Source organism: Pongo pygmaeus, chromosome 4 (assembly GCF_028885625.2).
Source record: "Pongo pygmaeus isolate AG05252 chromosome 4, NHGRI_mPonPyg2-v2.0_pri, whole genome shotgun sequence".
Taxonomy (NCBI): Eukaryota; Metazoa; Chordata; class Mammalia; order Primates; family Hominidae; genus Pongo; species Pongo pygmaeus.
Window position 1 is genome coordinate 132569065 of NC_072377.2, and position 24205 is coordinate 132593269.

General features: G+C 36.1%; 1 protein-coding gene and 1 pseudogene across 2 annotated transcripts in view; both read left to right on the forward strand.

Annotated features, from left to right (window-relative positions):
- The window catches only part of SLC12A2 (solute carrier family 12 member 2), a 104544-nt gene that overhangs the window by 21631 nt on the left and 58708 nt on the right, over positions 1–24205 (forward strand). For both annotated transcript variants that reach the window (XM_054488023.2, XM_054488024.2), the window contains exons 2-4: positions 7705–7824; positions 9104–9179; positions 9477–9572. In XM_054488023.2, coding sequence (XP_054343998.1) covers positions 7705–7824; positions 9104–9179; positions 9477–9572 — 292 coding nt within the window. The remainder of the gene's footprint in view (positions 1–7704; positions 7825–9103; positions 9180–9476; positions 9573–24205) is intronic.
- Positions 4398–5946, forward strand: LOC129036629 (protein O-glucosyltransferase 2-like; annotated as a pseudogene).

A 24205-nucleotide genomic window follows, 5' to 3' on the forward strand; every position in this document is an offset into this window, starting at 1 on the left:
AATTTCCCTCTCCATTTTGACAGAAGTCACTGTTTATAGTATATTGACAAGTTCTTTTTATCTTTTGGTGAGGATTAGAACAGTAAATGTAATGAAACATCCTAAGTGGTAAGATCAGTATTTTATATCCGGGGCTGAAACTCACAAAAGAGGACTGAACCTAAGCCATCACTTATTACTTAACACATATACACGATGTTTAGAGCTATGAGTCTGGTACGATAACCATAGAAAATACGGGATGAGCAAGGGAGAGGGGTATAGGACCACGTGCTAAAGGAACTCCTACCACTTAATTGCTGGGTAGAAGAGTGTGTTGTTTCAAGAAAGGGAGTGGCTGACAGTATCAGATGGTACTGTAGGAGTTCAGTGAGACAGGGACTGAAAAATGTACATTAGATTTAGCAGCCGAGAAGTCATTGGATGCCTTAATAAAATGATTTTGGTGTTGTGGTGAGGGGAAGCCAGGTTGGCTTGCATTTAAGAATGTGCTGCACTATTAGAAACTTTGGCTAAAGTCAGAGTGCAGTAAGAAGTTAACTCTGGTTAAAGGAGAGGGAATGATCAAGTTGAGGTGGAAATTTGAATATACTAGGGAAAGAAGAGATCATCCATAGTGTAAAAATTATCCTTTTCTCTACATCCTGCAAAGAAGTAGTGATCATGGAGACCAGAGTTTCCATCTTTTTTGTGTATTTTCTACATGCTCAGAAAAGTGTTCCACTCCCTGTGTTTTCTGTTTTTCTTTTCATCTGTTTGCATAGCTTCTTTACCTACTAGCTTTTTATCCCTGGCCCCTCTCCTAGGTTCCAGTCACACATTTTTTAACTGCTGGATAGGACTGTAATTGTCCCATAGCTCCTCAGATTCAACATGTTCAACTGAATCTTTTCCTTTTTGATTACTGAGGGCCTAAATATCTGGATCTTCCATTCTTTCCTTTATCTCTTCCTTTCTTCCCCCATTTTTTCTCTGTCCTACCAGTCCCTGCTGGGAAACTTCAAATCATAATGCTACTTTTTGAAAGATTATTTTCTGAAATAATACTAAATTTGGTCAGCTTCATTTAATAAAACATTACCCATAAAATATTTATGTTGCCAATTTCTACTTTTTATTCATTAGTGTGGAATATACAGTAAAAATCAAAAATCTATCACTTCTGTGAAAATGGCAGGTAGAGTGAAGATTTTTATTTATGTACTTTTGTATAAGCATAATTTATAGTTCATAATTGCACACTTGAACCTCCTTGATTATACAGTTTTTATACTTTTTTTGTGTGTGTGGACCAAATACCGTACTTGATAATTCTCTTATGTCTCTGAAACGAATTTAAAGAAACAAAAGATGTGTCTTCCACTTTGGTTTCCTGGTATTTCAGGAAATTAATATAATTATGAACCCAATTTTATTATATTTAAGTCTACTAATTGAACTACAAATAAAAACAGTTATTTGCTTTTGACTTTTGAATTGTAGAGATAACTAAAACGGTTTTAAAAATAGATCTGCCAGAAGATGATAGGGAAGATACATTTTTTATTTTGTGTGGACATACCTTTATTTTAAAATAAAATACTGGAAAATTTTACTTTGTTCTTATAACATAGTTGTGTGTAGTATGGTGGAGAGCTAGTTGCAAAATTATTGCTAGCCCTTCAACTTTGAGGTGGAATTCTGATAAACACCCACAGCAAAAATTTTTGGATGCCTGCATACTTTTGCATTGTTAAAAAGACACCCACATGAAATCTTAGCCTTGGAAAAAGTAGCCCACTAAGTACATACATCTTTCGTTTTCTTTTAACACAGATGGGAAGATAGATGCCTTTTTGTGTGTATTATAGACATTATATTTTCTTATAATACTTGGAGGTTGTATATTTTAAAGTCTACTTTCATTAAAAAAACTGGAGTACTATGTATTCTATGGTGAAAGCTAAGGAACTCCTCCTTAAAGTTTTTTGAATTAACTGGCAGATTTTCTTGTTCTGGCTTTATTTGAATAATTGAACAGTTGAATCATCAATCCCTATTCAGAGTCATTTCTTATTATTTGGGATTGTCCATGACGCTACTGTCTGAAACACATTAAACAGTGGTGGAAGTACAGCTAAAGTGGGTTGTTATTGTGATTGAGCTACACAGGCACCTAGTCATATTTTTTTCTTTTACTGTTTATGCACACTTCTTATTTTTGAATTATACTTTAAATTCTAGGATACATGTGCAGAACTTGCAGTTTTGTTACATAGGTATACACGTACCATGGTGGTTTGCTGCACCCATCAACCTGTCACCTACATTAGGCATTTCTCCTAATGCTGTCCCTCCCCTACCCCTCTCCGCCCCAACAGACCCCAGTGTGTGATGTTCCCCTCACTGTTCTCATTGTTGTTCTCATTGTTCAGCTCCCACTTCTGAGTGAGAACATGGCAGTGTTTGGTTTTCTGTTCTTGTGATTGTTTGCTGAGAATGATGGTTTCCAGCTTCATCCATGTCCCTGCAAAGGACATGAACTCGTCCTTTTTTATGGCTGCATAATATTCTATGTGTATATGTGCCACATTTTCTTTGTTCAGTCTATCATTATGGAAATTTGGGTTGGATCCAAGACTTTGCTGTTGTGAATACTGCTGCAGTAAACACACGTATGCATGTGTCTTTATAGTAGAATGATTTATAATCCTTTGAGTATATCCCCAGTAATGGGATTGCTGGGTCAAATGGTCCTTCTCGTTCTAGATCCTGGAGGAATTGCCACACTGTCTTTCACAATGGTTGAACTAATTTACACTTTCACCAACAATGTAATTTCTCCGCATCCTCTCCAGCATCTGTTGTTTCCTGACTTTTTAATGATCGCCATTCTAACTGGCGTGAGATGGTACCTTAATTGTGGTTTTGATTTGCATTTCTCTAATGACCAGTGATGATGAGCATTTTTTCATATGTTTGTTGGCTGGTTTATGCATACTTCTAACAAGTTTAACCGTTAGTGGTTTCTGTGTTCATACCAGCAAGCAGAAGAAGAAGAATAGGCATCTTCATTTTAAGCAGGAAGAGGGCTAACAATAGGCAGGCATATTTGCTGAAATGGGAAGTGATAGTTTGCAGTTTCATACAAAGGAAGAGATGAGAAAAATGACCAGAAGTAGTCACTTCAAGAATTATATTATGGTCCAGCAATTCCACTCATAGGTGTATGCTCAAGATAAATGAAAATATATTTTCACCCAAAAACTTCAGATAGCTGTTCATGGCAGTATTATTCATAATAGCCAAAAAGTAGAACCAGCCCAAATGTCCAACTGATGAATTAAAAAAAAGTGGCATATCCATACTATGGAATATTATCTGGCAATAAAAAGGAGTGAAGTACTGATACATGTTATGACATGAATGAACCCTGAAAACATGCTAAGTGAAAGAAGCCACACATAAAGCCCACATCTTGTGTGAGTCCATTTATATGAAATGTCAGAATAGGCAAATTCATAGAGACAGAAAATGGTTGGTGGTTGGCAGGGGCTGAAGGAAGGGGGAATTGAGGTGTTTCTTTTTGGGGCGATAAAAATATTCCAAAGTTGATTGTAGTGATGCTGGGAATAAGAGTACAACTTTGTAGATATACGAAAAATCATTAACTTGTACACTTTAAACTAGTGAATTTTGTGATTTGTGAGTTATATCTCAATATAGCTTAATAAAGTTTAAGAACAATTGCAAATTTGGGGTAATTTTAAATTTTTGTGGGGTTGGTTAGTTCTGTTTTCCATAAGCCTGGGGGCGTCCTTTTTATAGTACAGTAAAATAATCATTGGTTGATAATAGTTATGAAACTGTGCTGTAAGGAAAATACTTAATGTGTTTTAGGATCTGTTTTGAAAAATGTATGAACTACTGTCCTAAATGTTTAACATTAAACCTCATATTTGAATTCCTGGTTATCTTAAAATGACTCATTTTCCATGTATTTCACATAGCTGAGGTTATAGCTGTGTCTATTAATGAAAACATGAGGATTAATTAAAAATTTAATTATTTTTCTCACGATTACAAAGCCTAGTTAAAATAATTTTCAAAAAATATACTTAATTAAGTTCATCATTGTCCTGAGAAAGAGGAGCAGCGCAGTTCTTGGCCGGGTCAGCAGAATGCCTGGCGACCCTCACCTAGGCATGCCAGGGCACAGGTTGTGATTGCCCTGGGGCGGCGGAAATCTGCGCGCCTGCCCTGCACGCCTGCCCTGCATGCCTGCCCTGCATGCCAGGCAGCACCCTTTGGAGTCGCTGCAATTGGCCAGTGTGCCCCTGCTGAAGCCTCGGCTGCTTCTGTCCACCTCTTACATTTCTTCATTTATCCATGGATCATTTCGAGAGTCCGTCTTGTAAATGTTTAGCATTTTGCTGCTTTATTGCTTCTTTCTGGGGACAGTTCCAGCACTTGCCGGGCGGAGAAAGGCAGCTGAGTCTGGAGAAGAGCAAAATATGGGGACCCGGGCTAAAAGCAGATGTCGTCCTTCCCACCTGCTATTTCTATATTCAGACGGTGGATACATCAGGGAATAACTTTACATCTTCTCCAAGCAAAAAAGTCTTCCAGGTGAAAGTCTCAGCATCAGAGGAGCAATTCACTAGAGTTGGAGTCCAGGTTTTAGACCAAAAGGATGGGTCCTTCATAGTAAGATACAGAATGTGTGCAAGCTACAAAAATCTGAAGGTGGAAGTTAAATTCCAAGGTCAAGATGTGGCCAAATCCCCATATATTTTGAAAGGGCCAGTTTGCCATGAGAATTGTGACTGGCCTTTGCAAGACAGTGCAGCCTGGCTATGGGGGATGAACTGCCCACCTGGAAACCATTGCTCAGATTCAGAGAGATCCGGCACATTTCCCTACTGTGGATCCAGAAAAGATTGCAGTAGGAATCCCAAAAAGACTTGGACAGAGGCAGAGCCTGTGTCACTACACCTTAAAAGATAACAAAGTTTATATCAAGACTCACGGTGAACATGTAGGTTTTAGAATTTTCATGGATGCCGTACTACTTCCTTTGACTAGAAAGGTGAAGATGCCAGATATAGAGTTCTTTAATTTGGCAGACTGGCCTTTTCTTTGGAAAAAAAGAAATCCAATTCAAACATCCATCCGACCTTTTCCTGGTGTGGCTCCACAGATTCGAAGGATATCGTGATGCCCACCTACTACTTGACTGACTCTGTTTTAGAAATCATGGGCCGGGTAAGTCTGGATATGATGTCTGTGCAAGCTAACACGGGTCCTCCCTGGGAAAGCAAAAACTCCACAGCTCTCTGGAGAGGGCGAGACAGCTGCAAAGGAGACTTGAGTTGGTTAAACTCAGTAGAAACACCCTGAACTCATAGACGCTGCTTTCACCAACTTTTTCTTCTTTAAACATGATGAAAACCTGTATGGTCCCATTGCGAAACACATTTCATTTTTTGATTTCTTCAAGCATAAGTATCAAATAAATATTGATGGCATCTTAGCAGCTTATCACCTGCCATATTTACTAGTTAGTGACAGTGTTGTGCTGAAGCCAAGACTCCATCTACTATGAACATTTTTACAATGAGCTGCAGCCCTGGAAACACTACATTCCAGTGAAGAGCAACCTGAACAATCTGCTAGAAAAACTTAAATGGGCAAAAGATCACAATGAAGAGGCCAAAAAGATAGCAAAAGCAGGACAAGAATTTGCAAGAAATAATCTCATGGATGATGACATATTCTGTTATTATTTCAAACTTTTCCAGGAATATGCCAATTTACAAGTGAGTGGGCCCCAAATCTGAGAGGGCATGAAAAGGGTAGAACCACAGACTGAGAATGACCTCTTCCCTTGCACTTGCCATAGGAAAAAGACCAAAGATGAACTCTGATATGCAAAATAACTTCTATTAAAATAATAGTGCTCTGAAGACTCTTAACTAAAAAGAATTTTTTTAAGTATTAATTCCATGGACAATATAAAATCTGTGTGATTGCAGCATGAAGATAACGTTTCTACTTATGCAGTATTCTCATGACTATACTCTACATTTTTAGAATTTTATAATAAAACCACCTTTATTAAAAAATATATATACACAATTATTGCATCTGGCTTATACTTCTATTGCTTCAAAAATCAAAGAATTAACAGTAATTAACATGTAAATATGGAATCTAAGAGCTAATCTAGGTTGACAGTACTTTAAAAAAGCATATAGCAATATTGCATTAAATGGAATTGAGTGAGTCTGTTTGGCTGACAGATATTGGTTAAGGGAAAAGAGAATTTTGATTATCATGTAGATTTTGCACTGTGGTAGCACAGAACTTGCTGCATCTCATTTCTGTTAAAAAATATATATATAGGCTGTACACGGTGGCTCACATCTGTAATCCTAGCACTTTGGGAGGCCGAGGCGGGCAGATCACGAGGTCAGGAGATGGAGACCATCCTGGCTAACACGGTGAAACCCCGTCTCTACTAAAAATACAAAAAATTAGCCGGGCTTGGTGGCGGGTGCCTGTAGTCCCAGCTACTCGGGAGGCTGAGGCAGGAGAATGGCATGAACCCGGGAGGCAGAGCTTGCAGTGAGCCGAGATCGCTCCACTGCACTCCAGCCTGGGCGACAGAGCGAGACTCCATCTCAAAAAAAAAAAAAAAAAATGTGTATGTATATATATATATATATGTGTGTGTGTGTGTATATATATGTATATATGGAGAGAGAGAATTCACTAAAGGATGTGAAGTACTGAAAACATGTTTTAAAAATTTGGTTTGTTCTTCTGCATTTAAAGAACATCTGAAATATAGCCATATTATGTTCTCTGCTGTTTAGATGTGAGTAGAGGAAGAACCACAGGATGGTGTTAGAGACATAATTCTAAACCCAGAACATCTATTTCCTAAACCATCTCCCCTTTCCTTTCACGACCTTTTTAAGGCTCGGTTACTGCTTTGGAAATGTGTCATATATTGGGATAGAACAAAACTCAAGAAGCACTGAAAGAGAAAGAAGTTAGAGAACAAAGAATTATGGAATCAGCTATGAAACCTAAAAACCTAAAAAGGAAACACTAGTTGTCAAATTCATTATGTCAACCAGTACATGTCTGAGTCTGAGAAAAACTACAAAGGAAAGCAATGAAAAGCACTGAGTCACTGCAGACAAGGAATGAGTAAAGAGAGGAGCTATGAAGGAATCTTGGGATCCATGGGATTCTTGCTGTCATGGACTATAAAAAACCATATTCGTTGGTGATGAAGAGGAGTTTTAAATTGTTAATGTTGAAATTTCAGATGTAGGACTGGTGGCAACTAGGTGACGTAAATTTGTGGCTTGAGAGATGAGGTCTGAATTGATCGACTTAGCTACCCTGTAATTAGCAAACAGGAGTCATTGTTTCCTCCAGACACTACCAAAAGTGTAGCTAGAATTTGGAATTATTAAAATGGATTTACTGTCATGGTGAGACTTAAATTTTAAGAAATTTCAGTAATTAAGGTTTTCTTCTAGTTTATTGTTTTGTCCTTTCCTGGGGTAAAATATTTGGAAACCCTTGATTCTTGGAAATCTGTACTATGCCCTCTTAAATATGGTTAGATGTATTTAGTTATGTTTGTTTTTATCAAGTGATTTTAAATTTTAAATGTTAAGCATAATTCATATTTCTTTTTATAACCAGGAACCTTTTGAGGATGGCTTTGCAAATGGGGAAGAAAGTACTCCAACCAGAGATGCTGTGGTCACATATACTGCGGAAAGTAAAGGAGTCGTGAAGTTTGGCTGGATCAAGGGTGTATTAGTATGTATATATAGACTTAATTTTATAGTTACAGCATATCTGTTGGTTATAAAATCTTCCTAATGTTCTCATCAGTTCTCAAGAGAACTCTTTTTTCTCTATGTTAACTGTCTTATCTGAGTGCTGTGGAAAACCAAATTAATAGCTTGTACCTCCTTTGCTTTTGGATATTAACTTCAGCAAAGGAGATATGCCATTTAGTTTGCCAAATTATTCTTGATTATATTATATGTAATGTGTTACTGATGGTATTAAATTATATTTCATTGCCTCTTGTGAATCTCATGCACTGTCACTTTTCAGAAATTAAATATGAAGACTATCAAATTGGGAGCATCAGAATCAAGAAGGCTGAGCAGGGAATAGAGCTGAAATATGCCTGCTTCCTTTCACACTACCCCCATTATATTTTGAAGAGAAGCATATGGAAGTTAACAAGCAAGGAATACAGGAGAAATACTTAAATGTTGAGTTCACTTTGCTGCATAGGTTTAGGTGGTTAAGGTTCAGATTTACTTCTGTTTTTCTGTGTTTGAATAAGCACTAAGGATCTGACTAAAATAGGCTAGATTGCCTTCTCATTGGGACTTTGGAAGCACTTAATAGGGGTTGTATTGGAATTTCAGGGAGAAATAGAGGGAAAAAATCACAGTTCTAGTAGTAACTTTATTGCCTAATCCATAAGGTGAATGTGAAGCTTCAGGTAGTATTGTTTGCCTTAGATTTTAGTGTTTTAGAAGATTATGTTCTATGTATGAACGTAGCAAATAAAACTGAAAATAAATAGGGGAAACTTTTACAGCTAATTTGAATTTTTAAAAATGTGAACAATTGGCGTTTTGTATTGACAAATATTATGTAATACTTAAATCTGCTGAAGAAATCATGAAATGAGGATGTTATAAAAGAATAAACAAAAGTTAAACTTGGATTGATAAAAGGGAATATGCACTACTTTTTTAAAGGGCTGAATTTTAAAAATATTTCTTGTATCTTTCTTGTTCTGTTGCTTCTGCTGCTTCACACAGTTGTGATGAGTGCATTTATTTTCATACACACTTTTATATGTTACATTATGTTTATATTAGCTCAAAAGTAAGCTCTTTTGAGCTCTTTATAAAAACTGTTAAAAAAAAGGGTGGGGTAGGAGTTAGATTTAAAACTACATATCTTCTGTGGTTTCAAATGCATGTTGTTCTACTTTGGCTGGTTTAATGCTTACTATATAATGTTTGATTATTCTTCTTCCTCTGTGTCTTGGCTTCTTTTTCCCTCTTAGGTACGTTGTATGTTAAACATTTGGGGTGTGATGCTCTTCATTAGATTGTCATGGATTGTGGGTCAAGCTGGAATAGGTAAGTGAAGTTACATCCTGCTTGATTTGAGAATAAGAAAAATAACTGTGTCTGAGCTCTTAACCTCATAAAACTCAAGAAATTAGTCATTTTTAACTACGTTTTCCTTTATATCAGATTGTTATCTTGATGTTCCTTTTTTCATAATTCTGATTTGGTTTTTATAAAATGAGATCAAAATTAGGTAATTTATAATTTAAAATGTAGATTCAGTATTCTTAGACCAACCAGTTTTAGATAACGACAGGCTTAAACAAGAGTGTAAGTATTCTCACTATCTCTTCTTTCTTCGTAAAGGTCTATCAGTCCTTGTAATAATGATGGCCACTGTTGTGACAACTATCACAGGATTGTCTACTTCAGCAATAGCAACTAATGGATTTGTAAGAGGAGGTAAGTTGAATCATCATCATCAGATTACTCTTACTAAACAGAGGTCTAAATTGTATTTTTAATTATTTTTTACTTTAACCGAAGCAACATATTAAGTCTTATAGACAAGAAAGTTGCTACCGAGCACTTCCAGACTAGTATATTTCAATGTAAAATTTTATATCAACTCATACATATAAGCTTTAAGTTATTCAGAGTGTCTCGTAGCAAGAATGGAGCATCTACTTTGGTCTCTTATCCACTGGGCTGCATCTTAATTGCCTCCTCCAAGGCTTGCCCTTGGATCAGTCAGCAACATGCTCCTGGCATTTGTTCAACATTGTATTGGGGTAACCTCATTCCCCACCTCCATCCCCTATTGAGGGAAACTGAGGCAGTATACCTTCCCCATGATCTAATAGCATTGTGTGAGCTATACCTGGGACTGTAAATTAATTAATATATTTATTTGGAGATGGAGTCTCACTCTGTCACCCAGGTTGGAGTGCAGTGGCATGATCTTGGCTCAGTGCAACCTCTGCCTCCCAGGTTTAAGTGATTCTTCTGCGTCAGCCTCCTGAGTAGCTAGGATTACAGACGTGCACCACCACGCCCAGCTAATTTTTGTATTTTTAGTAGAGATAGGGTTTTGCCATGTTGGCCAGGCTGGGCTCGAACTCCTGACCTCAGGTAATTTGCCTGCCTTGACCTCCCAAAGTGCTGGGATTACAGGTATGAGCCACCGCACCTGGCCCTGGGACTTTAAATTCATACTTTCAAGTCTAGCTTTCTGTGGACACTATAAGGCCTCTCATTAGAGTCTATAAGATCTGCCTTGTGAGATTTTTACCCTCCCTAGGAAGAGGACCCAAGAGACTACAGGAGAATGGAATCAGGATCCCTGAAAACAAGAAGAAAAGAATTCCATTTTCCAAATCAAAACTCCTCAGTCAGAGTAAGAAGATCCCTGGAGAAAGGAGACAAAATGTCTGCCAGCACCTGTAAAATCATGGTAGCAAATCAACTGAGAAAAGATCTATTTCATCTGCCTCAACTATTTTGAATATCCCTATTTGACATTATATAACACAATTTCCACTTTACCTGCATCAAGTATTTGGGTGTGGGAAGGAAAGAGAGAGAGAACCAGACTGAGCTTTTCATTTTTCACCATTGTCTTTGTATGTTTTAGACACCAGAGGATCCAAATCACTGTGACCCTTGGAGGCTGGTATCTTGTATCAATATGATTATGGCTATGCTGAGCATGCATCACTGTTGACTGAAGTTTTATGCTTCTGTTAGCCTGGATTGAGCTATATTGGGATATACAATGTGGATATGTTCAGCAGAGTTAGTCAGATAATGTTGAGAGATTCTTTTTGGCTTCTCGTGAACTGGGTACTCCATGCTTCATTTCTCTCTGCCACAACTGGGGAATGAAAGTGGGAAGAGAAATGGGCTGGGATGTTATTTATGTATTTGTAGGGGATCAGCAAATCATCAAAGAATTTCTCCTTTTCCTCAGACCTCAGAATCTAGGCTGTGAGCCTCAAAAGGAATGGGGCATGAAGCCACTGGCAACATTAACTTCATGCTTTTCCGCCATTTGAATCAGACTTTTGGAAGGTAGAGATTTTGCAAGATTGTGACTAAAAAGCTATTTCGTTTTTCAATAATACCATTAGTAGTTTACATATATATACCATTGGTAGTATATATATATATGTATCTTTACAAATACATCTGCCTCATAGACTTTGTGTGCAGTCTTCTGTCCTGGACTGCCAGGGAAAGTACGAGAATGTGGAACCCACACAGATCTGTCCCAAAAAATGACTATATATTATAATTTTGCATGAGTTTCCTGAAAAATCTGTTCACAAAGGAAGAACCTAGAGGGTAAAAACCACTTGAAATTCTGTTATGAGGTGTTCATACGATCAAGAAGTGATACATTTGCTGAAATAATGAAACCCATAGAAGATAAAGGAGAAAGTTATTAATTTAAAGAATGACCAAATACTATGAAGCTTTCATAGAAGGCATTCATTTTTCACTTAGTGACTTTGGACATCTGGATGGTCTTTATAGAATATATATGAGCTGCATCATCTGCAATTAGTGTTTTCAAGAGATTCTTTTAGTGAATGTAAGCCCCTTCTGTCTCCTCTGTATCTGACTCAGATTTGGAAACCCCTAACATGATTTATTTTGGTATCATGAAAAAAGTATTTTCCACATGGGAGAAAGTAGATATAGGCATAAAACTGAGATCGCATTATACGTGTATTCAGGATTCTAAGTTGAAAGTATTAGTCTTAAAATTTATCCTAAAGTATGTATTTTTTAGTTTTTTCCATTAAAGTGACCTATAATAAATGACCAGCTCAGTGGCAATAAGCAATTCTTGTGCCCATGTTGTGTATTTCCACTCAAAAGAACCAGTGGACTTTAGAGAAAAAACTGATTCCTTATCTGGGCAGGAAATGAGCTTAGACACCTTTTCAGATGCAAAGTATTGAACACTACTAGTTTAATGTCAAAAGGACCTAAGAGTCAACTTAGAGGAGCTAACACTGGCTAAAGTTTGGATAATTTGAACAGCAGTAATGATGATAACTGATTTGGATGAAAATATATGAAAATATGGATGTAAATCCATAAGTTCACAGTGAAACAAACCAAAAAATCTCACTTTTCACCTTTGAAACATACTCGGGAACCATCTTATGAAAATTGATAAATAAATAGTGTCGAATCAAACTCCTGAAAGGTTTCTTTCCTGAACTCAAGGTAACCAAGAAGTCGATGAGATTTGTTCTTCAGATAATTGCTCTACATAATGAGTAAAGGAGGAAAGAGAATTAGAATATTCCAACTTTGTATGGTTCAAAGACTTAAATCTAAGACCTGAAACCATAGAAATTCTAGGAGATAACATTGGAAAAACTCTTCTAGGCATTAGCTTAGGCAAAGAATTCATGACCAAGAACCCAAAAGCAAATTTAACAAAAACAAAACTAAATGGGACCTAATTAAACTAAAAAGCTTCTGCACAGCAAAAGAAATAATCAGCCGGAGTAAACAGACAACTCACAGAGTAGGAGAAAATATTTGCCAACTCTACATCTGACAAAGGACTAATAATGCAAAATCTGCAAGGAACTCAAATCAGCAAGAAAATATCAGTCCCATCAAAAAATGGGCAAAGGACATGAATAGACAGTTCTCAAAACAAGATATACATATGGCCAACAAACATGAAAAAATGGTCAACATCACTAATTATCAGAGAAATGCAAATTAAAACCTCAATGAGATACCATCTTACTGCTGCAGGAATGGCCATAATTAAAAAAATAATAAAAATAACAGATGTTGGTGTGGATGTTGTGAAAAGGGAACACTTTTACACTGTTGGTGGAAGTGTAAACTAATATAACCACTGGAAAACAGTATGGAGATTCCTTAACTAAAAGTAGAACTAACCATTTGATACAGCAGTCTTCCTGCTGGGTAATCTACCCAAACAAAGGAAAATAAGTCATTATATGAAAAAGACACTTGCGCACACATGTTTATAGCAGTAGAATTCACAATTATAAAAATGTGGAACCAAACTTAAATGCCTATCAACCAGTGAGTGGATAAAGAAAATTTGGTATATATACACCATGGAATACTATTCAGCCATCAAAAGGAACAAAATAATGGCATTTGCGGCAACCTGCTTGGAGTTGGAGACCATCATTCTAAGTGAAGTAACTCAGGAATGGAAAACCAAATCTCATATATTCTTACTTATAAGTGGGAGGTAAGCTATGAGGATGCAAAGGCATAAGAATGATATAATAGACTTTGGGGATGCGGGTGGAAGGGTGGGAGGTGGGTGAGGGATAAAAGGCCACACAACCACACATTGGGTATAGTGTACGCTGCTTGGGTGATGAGTGCACCAAAATCTCAGAAATCACCATTAAAGAACTTACCCATGTAACCAAAAACCACCTGTTCCCTAAAAACTATTGAAATAATTTTTTTTTAATTCTAACTTCTGTAAAGCTTTTACTTGATAAGAATACCTGTGAAGTATTGTTTCCCAACAAATTAAATCTGAATCACACTATGCCAATATCTCCAGGAAGCATTTTATAGAATATCCAGGGGAGAGAGGAACTTGTTAAATGACAGCATAGGGTGATGACAGAAAATTCCAGACTGGGAATCTCTATGGAGCAAGGAATCCTTCTTATTCAAGGCTCGAAAAAAGATGGAGAGGGGAGTTAATGGTTTAAAACAAACTTGAGATTCAATGTGTAGGTATGGGTTTTGTTTGCCATTTTAGCTATAAACTATAAACTATACTTCTTGGTGGTACCAAGAGTCCCTGAGTTGGATTTCCTACAGCTCAACTGCTGAGGATTTGATTTTGACCGCCTACCTTGTAAGGGCTACTTAGAGAGGACGGTAATAGAGCTAGAATTATCCAGAGGATTGGTGTCTTAAAAGGAAATGGAAAAATGCTGTGGGAAGAGTGATGGCTGGTGAACGCATCTGAACTTTTTGTAGACTGAAAGTTGACTATTAAGGGAATTAATAAGGAAATAAATTTTCTTAAAATACTATTCAAATGTTGGGGAACATTGTGTTTATTGTTTAGTAATTTTAATTCAAAGAGCCCCATTTTAAACTTGATGCATAGTGTTTAAAAATTAATGTTAACTAATTTGAGATAATGCCTGTTTATCTTGATTCTTAACTGAATTATAATGTGTTTATATTTTTATTAATTGAATAATGTTTTATTCTCATCTTGAAAATTACGTGTTTGCAGCTTTGCAGAAGTATGTGAATTCAGTGAACTTTCCCTAGTGTTGTGTACATTTTGCCATAGGAGAGATTTAATATTACTAATTAATTTTAACATTGGCTTTAACAGTACATTTTAGAGATTAAGCAGATATCAATCTAGAAAAGTTGTACTTTGTTATTAACTTGTAAACAAATGTATTAATGTCCAACTTTGAAGTCTCATGTAATGGAAACATGCAAGGTTTCTGAAAAAGTCAAAATGTACAAAATAAAAGATGCTTAGTTTCAGGCTTGATTCAATTTTAATAGTGATTTGGGATACTATTTTTTTATTTTTATTACCATTTTTTTTTTAAGACAGAGTCTTGCTCTGTTGCCCAGGCTGGAGTAAAGTGGCACGATCTCGGCTCACTGCAAGCTCTGCCTCCTGGGTTCATGCCATTGTCCTACCTTAGCCTCCTGAGTAGCTGGGACTACAGGTACCTGCCACCACGCCCGGCTAATTTTTTGTATTTTTAGTAGAGATGGGGTTTCGTTGTGTTAGCCAGGATGGTCTCGATCTCCTGACCTTGTGATCTGCCCGCCTCAGCCTCCCAAAGTGCTGGGATTACAGGCGTGAGCCACTGTGCCCGGCTGATTTGGGGTACTATTTAAAGCTACTGGAAGCAGGTTAGAGAATCATCACTTAAGTTCCCTGCCTTCCACATAAGAATAGCAGTGCCAAGGAACTGATAAAGTTTACTTTATTTCTGTCATAATCCCTGCCTGCAAGACACATGAATGCTTTTCAGATTATTGCAGGCTACAGGGATTTTAGAGCCCTTTCCTGTTCTACGAATCATAGCAGTGTTCTTGAGAGCTTGGACTTTATAGAATTTTCACGGATCTGTGCAACAGGTTTTGCAACTTGGATGGTGCTGGTCAGCAGCCACCTTCACTCAGATCTGCATTTCCTAGATTACACAGAGTTGTCCCATCTTTAATTAATCCATGAATTTAGACTCACTCATAGAATAGAGGACAACTGCAGGCAGCCGTTCATAAGATGAAGACTGTAAATTCTTGGTTTTAATTCATACTGTGTTATATGAACTGAGCAATACAAAGGAAAGGTTCCTCAACCACTTTTTGCTTGGGGGCATTTAGTTGACTAAGTTAAAAGCAGAGGTCAGTATCTTTTCAGATAAAAGCCTTGGTTACATAAAACTTCAGATAGGTAGTTCTGAAGTTTCCAGAATCTAAAATCAACATAAACTTGCCTATTCCGTGCTGAAGTTTTATGTTACTTGTACTTTAGTCAATCAACAGACAATTGTTGAGCATTTTGTGACAGACACTGGGTTTTTAACAGTGAAAGACAACATGCTATGTTCTTGGAGCTTACATTCAGATAATAATAGTAGCTATTATTTTTTGAGACCTAACTGCTAGGCATGATGCCATGGTGTTGACATACATTATCTTATGTAATGCAACATTGTGGTTAGTCACATTTAACATTTACATGGATAGTGAGAACAAAAAATCAATTATACCCATATTTTTAACAAAATTAATTTTTATGCAGATTCCGCTTGTGAATTTTTAGAATGTCTACATAAGTCACAATTTTATATACTCATATCTGTTTTACTTTTCTCTGAAATAATTGAATACCTCTTCATTTTTGTAAATAGATAAAGCCAAAAACATTGGAAATAAGGAAAAACTTTTTCCATGTACTGTGACAGAAAAGTGCTTTCTGTATTTGAAAAATCAGATTATCATTGATTGTCAAATTTTTTTGTTTTATCCATTGTGTAACTATTAATTCCTACCATTATCAAGCAAGGAGTTCTAAGTTAGAATTCAGCTCCATAGTTCCTTTTTTTAATAGCTAGTTTCTTTGAAATTATAACTTTTCAGATCAATGAAATGTTTGAAGCAGCTGTAGAACACAGTGGTATTATGAGGTTTATTAAATTTAACATAACATTATGTTTTCAGTTCAGTAACACACTATTTGTATTCTACAAATAGCTCAGATATGAATCTGGCAAGTAATAGAATTTTCAGCATGGGTTTTTTCTTCACTCATTGGTGACCTTTCAGTTTTGCCAGTTTATGCAGTTTATTATTAATACTTCAGCTTGGTTCCAAAATTGTTTGCTGCAGAATTAGGGTTATATGTCTTTGCCTCTTGTATCTTAAAATTTAATTGAATTATTCTGGTGATCATTCACAATAAGATAACACCTAATCCTGGTTGGAAGAGTCCATGTTTGTCACCTCACCTTTCCCTATTTGATAAAATAATGGCAACAAAATAGAGAAAATTTGCCAAACATTAACAGGCAAACTCCTTATTTTTATTTGTAAACCAGGGTACTAGAATGTATTTTGTTATTGTCACCCTTTGATTATTTCCTCAATACACCAAGAAAACTTTATTTTTACAAAATTTTCACTTTCTATTCCAACCAACAGTGAGTTTTACTTGTTCTGTATCTGTATCCTCACCAACAGTTGGTATTGTCCTTTTTATTTTTCATTCTAGTATGTGCATAGTAGTATCTTATAATGGTTTTCATTTGTACTTCCATAATGGCTAAAGATGTTGGGCATCTTCTCATGTACTATAAGTGTCTACTCATATTTTGAAGGGTTATTTATTGTATTGGGAGTTCTTACTATTGAGTTTTGAGAGGTTCTAGATACAACTACTTTATCAAATAAATGATTTGTAGTTTTTTTCTCTTGAGTATATGGCTTGTGGTTTCATTCCTTCAGTGGCATCATTAGAAGAGTAGCTTATAGTTTTAGCTATGTCCAGTTCATCACTTTTTCCTTTTTGGATTGTGCTTTTGGAGTGGTATCTAAGAAACCTTTCCCTAGCCCAGGGTCCCAAAGATTTTCTTCTGTGTTTTCTTCTAGAGGTTTTACAGCTTTAGGTTTTTAGCTAGATACATTTGTAGCTAGCTTTTGTCTATATTGTGAAATGTGAATCAGTATTTTGTATATATTGTGAAATGTGAATCAATATTCATATGGATATCCAGTTATTCCAGCACCATCTGTTAAGGTGATCTCTTTTCTGTTTACTTACCTTTGTGCTTTTCTCAGAAATTAATTGACCCTACACTGTGAATCTATTTCTAGACTCTGTGCCATTCCATTCATCTTGGCAAAAGCCCTTGTGACTCTTAACACCATTCATGAAGTTCTGCACATTAGGTAATAGCAATACTACTAGGATCTGTTTCTTGTTTACACACTTCTGACTCCAAATGTGTGGATTTTCCCCACACAAACCAATTCCCCAACTCTCTGGACACTAATTGGGTATCCAACAATTCGATTAAAATTTGACGCTAATTGCCCAGAGTTGGTGCAGACCCTATAGTTTAAGAGCTGCATCTCACAAGACTACTCCCACTTCAGATGCCAGTTGCAATTCCAGGCCTCCTGTACCTCTGACCAACTGGCTGTATATTGGGGTTTTCCACAGCCCCTTCCTCAGGTTTGATAATTTGCTAAAATGGCTCCTAAAACTTAAGAAAACAGCTTACTATCATCAGTTTATAATAAAGGCTACGACACAGAAAGAGCCAAATAAAAGAGTTGCATAAAGTATGGTATGAGAGAAGGGGTGCAGAGCTTCCATGACCTCTCCAAGTGCCATCCTCCTGGCACCTCTGTGTTCACCAGCCTGAGTTCTCTAAAGCCCTTTGTTTATAGTTTTCCATTATATAGCCACGATTGATTAAATCATTGGCCATTAATGATTAGCTCAATTTCTAGTGCCTCTCCCTTCTCTTCTCCCCTAAGGTGTAAGGGGTGGGAGCTGGAGTGGCTAATGGGGGTATTGAAAGTGCTAACCCTCTAATCACATAGTTGTTCCTCTAGCAACTAGCACTGTCCAATCCGGAAGCTACCTAAGGGCCCACCAAGTCACCTTATTACCATAAACTGAGGTAGATTTGAAGGGGCTTATTTTAAATAACAAAAGATGCTTCTCTCACCTGATCAGTAAATTCCAAGGGTTTTATAAGCTCTGTTGCAGTAACCTTGGATGAAGACCAAATATATGTTTCTTCTTACATCACAACATCACAGCAAGGAAAATAATTTCAGTATTTTGCCTGAGTTTAAAATGGAATTATGATCAGGCTTTATTTTTTCCAAAGGATTTAAATTACTTACCTCTTAAAACAATAATAAGAGATAGGTGAGGCAGTCATTTTAGTTTTGATTTTAGTTATGGGACTAAATAACAGATTGCTCGAGTCTTCTCACAGCTTTACTGTTCACCTATGGCTTAAAGTCACAGATTCTGAATCTCAGCCTTACTGTGTGTGAAATGAGAAGTTTAGTACCAGGATTCTATGAGGCCACACATACAGACCACAGTGGAAGTGTATGGAGAGAGTGGTAGGTGGTGAGGAAGAGTTTGGGTTATTTCCTTGATGTTCAGTGATGAGGAGCATCTTTTTATGTGTTTATTGGCCACTTGTACAGTCTTCTTTTGGGATGTAGTCACATCTTTAGCCAATTTAAAAATTGGGTTGTCTTTTTGTTACTGATTTGTAGATTTTCCTATATATCTAGTTATGTTATTAGGTTTGACATATATATTGTGTGTATTCGTTCTCAGTCTGTGGCTTGTCTTACCATTTTTATCATTTTCTTAATCATGTCTTTCAGTGAACAGACGTTTACCATTTTGATGAAGTCCAGTTTCTCTCTTTTTTTTTTTATGCTAGTGCTTTGTTCATGGTACAAATATTTGCCTATCCCAAGGCCATGAAGATATTCTCCTATATTTTCTTCTAGAAGCTTTATAGTTTTAGTTTTTAGATTTTTATCTGTGGACAATCTCAAATTAATTTTGGGAGATAATGTGAGATGGAGAGTGTACTTGTTTTTCTCCCTACCCTTCTTGCCCCCATCCTTGTACACACATGTCTACTTGTTTCGGCACCATTTGTTGAAACAACTGTCTTTTTCTTATTGAGTTGTTTTTGATACCATTGTTGAAAAATCGGTTGTCTATCATCTGGACTGAATTCTGTTGCATTGATTTGTTTGTGTATCCTATGCTGGTACTATCTTGTATTGATTGCTTAGCTTCATAGTAAGTCCTAAGTCTTCTAACTTTGTTCTTCTTTTTCATAATTGTTTTGGCTTTTCTAGATCTTTGGCATTTTCATATAAATTTTTGACTTAGATATACCAATTTCTGCCAAAAAAATTGGATTAACAACCTAAATATATACGGAGCTCAAACAACTCTCAGAACAAAATCTAATAATCCAATTTAAAAACGGGTAAAAGATTTGAATAGACATTTCTCAAAAGAAGATATACAAATGGCAAGCAGGCATATGAAAAGGCACTCAACATCACTGGTCATCAGAGAAATGCAAATCATATAAAAAAATCAGGCAGTAACAAATGCTAGAGAGGATGTGGAGAAAATAGAACTCTTGTACACTGTTGGTGGGAATATAAATTAGTATAACCGCTATGGAGGACAGTTTGGAAGTTCCTCAGAAAACTAAAAATAGAGCTACCATATGATCCAATGCTGTGTATATACCCAAAAGAAAGGAAATCAGTATATTGGAGAGATAGCTGCACTCCCATGTTTGTTGCAGTGCTGTTCACAATAGCCAAGATTTGTCATCTGAATAGAGATGGTTTTTACTTTTTCTTTCAAGTCTCTAGGACTTTCCTCTTTTTCTTGCCTTTTGAACTAGCTAAGACCTTTGGTATAATGGTGACTAGAAGTGGTGAGAATAAACATCCTTTCCTTGTTCCTAGTCTTAGAGGGAATGAGTTCAATATCACTGTTAACTATAAGGTTTTAAAATGTCATTTGTCAGATTTAGTTCTATTTCTGAGTTGCTGAGCATATTTATCATAAATGGATAGTGAATTTTGTCATGATTCTCCTGCATCTGTTGAACTGTATTTTTTTTTCTTCCCTTATTCTATTATCACAACCTACATATTTTTTTTTTTTGCATCTAAAACAACCTAGCATTTGTAGGATAAACTTCACTAGGTCAGAGATATTATCCTTTCTGTCGAATTTTACTTGCTAATACTTTAACAATTTTTGAGTATGATCATAAGGAGTATTGGTCTGGAATTTTTTTTTTTTTTTTTTTTTTGAGATGGGGTCTTGCTCTGTCACCCAGGCTGGAGTGCAGTGGCATGATCTCGGCTCACTGCAAGCTCTGCCTCCCGGGTTCATGCCATCTCCTGCCTTAGCCTCCCGAGTAGCTGGGACTACAGGCACCCGCCACCACGCCCAGCTAATTTTTTGTATTTTTAGTAGAGACGGGGTTTCACCGTGTTAGCCAGGTTGGTCTCAATCTCCTGACCTTGTGATCCACCCGCCTCAGCCTCCCAAAGTGCTGGGATTACAGGCATGAGCCACTGTGCCCGGCCTGGAATTTTCTTTTTTTATAATAACCTTGCTAGGTTTTTATGTCAGTATTATGCTCATCTTATGTGTTTCCTTTTCTTCTATTTTCTGAAAGAGTTTGTGTAAAATTGATCTTATTTCTTCCTCACCAGTGAAGCCATCTGCGCCTATAGTTTTTTGTTTTTTTTGTTTTTGGCAGGAGTGCTTATCACAAATTTAATTTCTGTCATACTATAGGGTTACTTCAGTTTCCTGTTGCAGTCACACTTCTGCCGCATTTTGTTTTTCAAGGAATTTGTGTATTTCATCTAGTTGCAAAATCATTGTAATCAAGTCATTTAATATATTACCTTCTTAACTTTTTGATGCAATAGGATTTGTAATGACATGTCCCTGCTTTCATTCCTAATTTAATTTACTTTTTTCTTCTTTGTTCTTGATTAGTCTAGCTATTGTTTATCAGTTTTTTTAATATTTAAGAATAACTTTTGGCTTTCTTCTTACTATTTTTTCCATTTTAGATTTTATTTACTCTTTTTTCCAGTTTCTCAAGGTAGAAGCTTAGATTATTGATATATCCTCATTTTTTAGTATAAGCATTTAAAACAAATTTTACTGTAATTTCTGTGTTAGGTATATCTCACTGATTTTATGCTTCACTTTTCGTTATCAAATCAGTTCAAAATACTTCGCTTGTGATTTATTTAAAAGTGTGTTACGTAATTTAAATATTTAGGGATCTTTCATGCATCTAATATAGTTCTGTTGTGGTCAGTAATATATAGTGTGTCATTTCAGGTTTTTGAAATTGAGACATACTTTATGACTGAAACCAGTTTTTAATGTTAGGCTTTTGATTAGCCTAGTTAGGGTTTTGATTACTGATTGGACATTTAATAAGAGTTACCGGGGCATATATCCCCAAATCAAGATGTAATAAAGATGGAACTCAGTATTGTCACTACTTAGTATCTCTGGCATCTAATTATGTTCTTTACAGTCAGAGCTTAGGGTAGTTTATGGCCAAATTATGAGACCCCATCAGGACTTTTTTTCCATATTGATGTCTGGGTTTGCTTGATCAATAGATTTTTTTAATAAAATTATTTTCTATGTCTTCAGCATTTTTAGCGATAACAGAAAGGCTGATTTACAAGAGTTTATCATACATACTGTATTGGTAAGCAATTAAGTCCAGGAGACCTGAGTTTAAATACAGTTCTTTTACTTAGCTGCTTACATGACCTTAGCCAAATTACTTAACCTCCCTGAGCTGTGATTTTCTCATTTGTAAAATGAGGATGACAACAGTACTTTAGTAGAATTAAGTTAAATGTGTAGTATTTAACAAAATAAGGTGTATGCCTAGTCTGTGCTTATTAGTAAAAAATAACACAGCCTTTCAGAGTGATAGATCTTTTTTTTTTTAAAAAAAAAAAAAAAACCTCTAGGAAATAGGAATGGAAGTGGGAAGGAATAGGGCAAATAACTTGATTTTCATAAGAAGTAATAGATGATGTACAATTGCTTTTATATTCTTATCCATGTGTCACTTCCTTTTTCTTGAAAACAATACAAATCTTTTAAAATGTGAGTTTTACGTTGCTGTATTTGTGAAAGACTTAAATATTTTGAAATCTCACATTTTATAAAATCAAAACTTTAAGGCACATAACATGAATTTCTTGCTTTAATAGGTCCTATTGGTGATATTTCTGATTCTAAAGTTTGTATTGTCAACTACTAAAGACAAGAGTGTTAATTTCAATAACCTTTCTTTGTGACTTCATTTTCTCATCTATAAAATCAGAATATACTTTGTTTTAATTCATTTTTGCTATTGGGAGTAGATGAAATAATTCGTTAATTTTGAAAACATACGTTAAATAAAGGCTGATAATTATACTATTGTAGGGATTTTACTTGTGATTAATTATAATGTGATGTAATATATTCGAAGATCTTTGACAAAATTGTCATTATATAAATTAATTGGAGTTTTTAGTGTTCAAGAATATTTCATGGAAAATTGTAAGTCATTTTTATCTCAAAATCATGAGGCTAATGTTAAATGGTTAGGTTGCTTTTTTTGTTTTAATTTTCAGGATCATGAAAACTAAGGAAGTTTTATAGTGGATGGGTTTGAAGTGTAGAATATTTTGAGCAAATTGATAGGAATCAACTAGAAAACCTGTTACAGGCATTTTCCAAAATGAAGTTTGCATCATTAGTACTTTAACTTTAGAATTTTTTTGTTGGTGCATTTACCTTCTTTATACTGGGTGAACAATAGAAACAAATATTCAGCTGTTTAATGACATTTCACTATATAGTCTTAAGTATTTAATCAGTTTATAGAAATATGTATATAGCTTTATGTAACTTCAGTAGTATTAAAACCAAGTTTTGATTGTGACCTAATGGCCAAATTTAAATTCGAATTTTAGAAGAGCTCTTAGAGACTTCAGGTAAGCATTAGATTGTCTCGGAATCATAATACTGATTTATTTTTTAAGTTAGAAAAAATAACTTGCTTCTTGATAGCTCATTTAATATCTTTGTTGATTCTGCCATTTAGACAGGATTTACTGGGATACAAACTACATCTCTTTGGGATACCATTATATGCTGTTGTGAGACTTTTTTTTTTGGTCTTGGTATTCACATTACCAGCAAACTGTCTTAATTAAGTAATTAAAATCATACCAACTGTGATTTAGAAGTTACATTAAGGCTGGGCGTGGTGGCTCACACCTGTGATTCCAGCACTTTGGGAGGCTGAGGTGGGCAGATCACTTGAGGTCAGGGGTTTGAGACCAGCCTGGCCAACATGGTGAAACTCTGTCTCTACTAATAATACAAAAATCAGTCACGTCTGTAATCCTAGCACTTTGGGAAGCTGAGGTCAGGAGATTGAGACCATCCTGGCCAACATGGTGAAACCCCGTCTCTACTAAAAATGCAAAAATTAGCTGAGCCAGGTGGCGCACGCCTATAGTCCCAGCTACTCAGGAGGCTGAGGCAGGAGAATCACATGAACCCAGCAGGTGGAGGCTGCAATGGGCCGAGATCACACCACTGCACTCCAGCCTGGGTGACAGAGCAAGACTGTCTCAAAACAAACAAAAAAACAGTCAGGTGTGGTGGCACGCACCTGTAGTCTCAGCTGCTCAGGAGGCTGAGGCACAAGAATTGCTTGAACCCAGGAGGCAGAGGTTGCAGTGAACCAAGATTGCACCACTGCACTTCAGCCTGGGCGACAGTGAAACTGTCTGAAAACAAAAAAGCATAAAAATAAAAGTTACATTAAGATTAAATGTATTAGAAATTCATTGGGAAGTGATCTCTTGGGATCTGTGAAGGGGAGGAGGCTGTGGCCCATTTTAATCTATACTTTAAAAGATAAAATGGGAATTCAAATAGGATG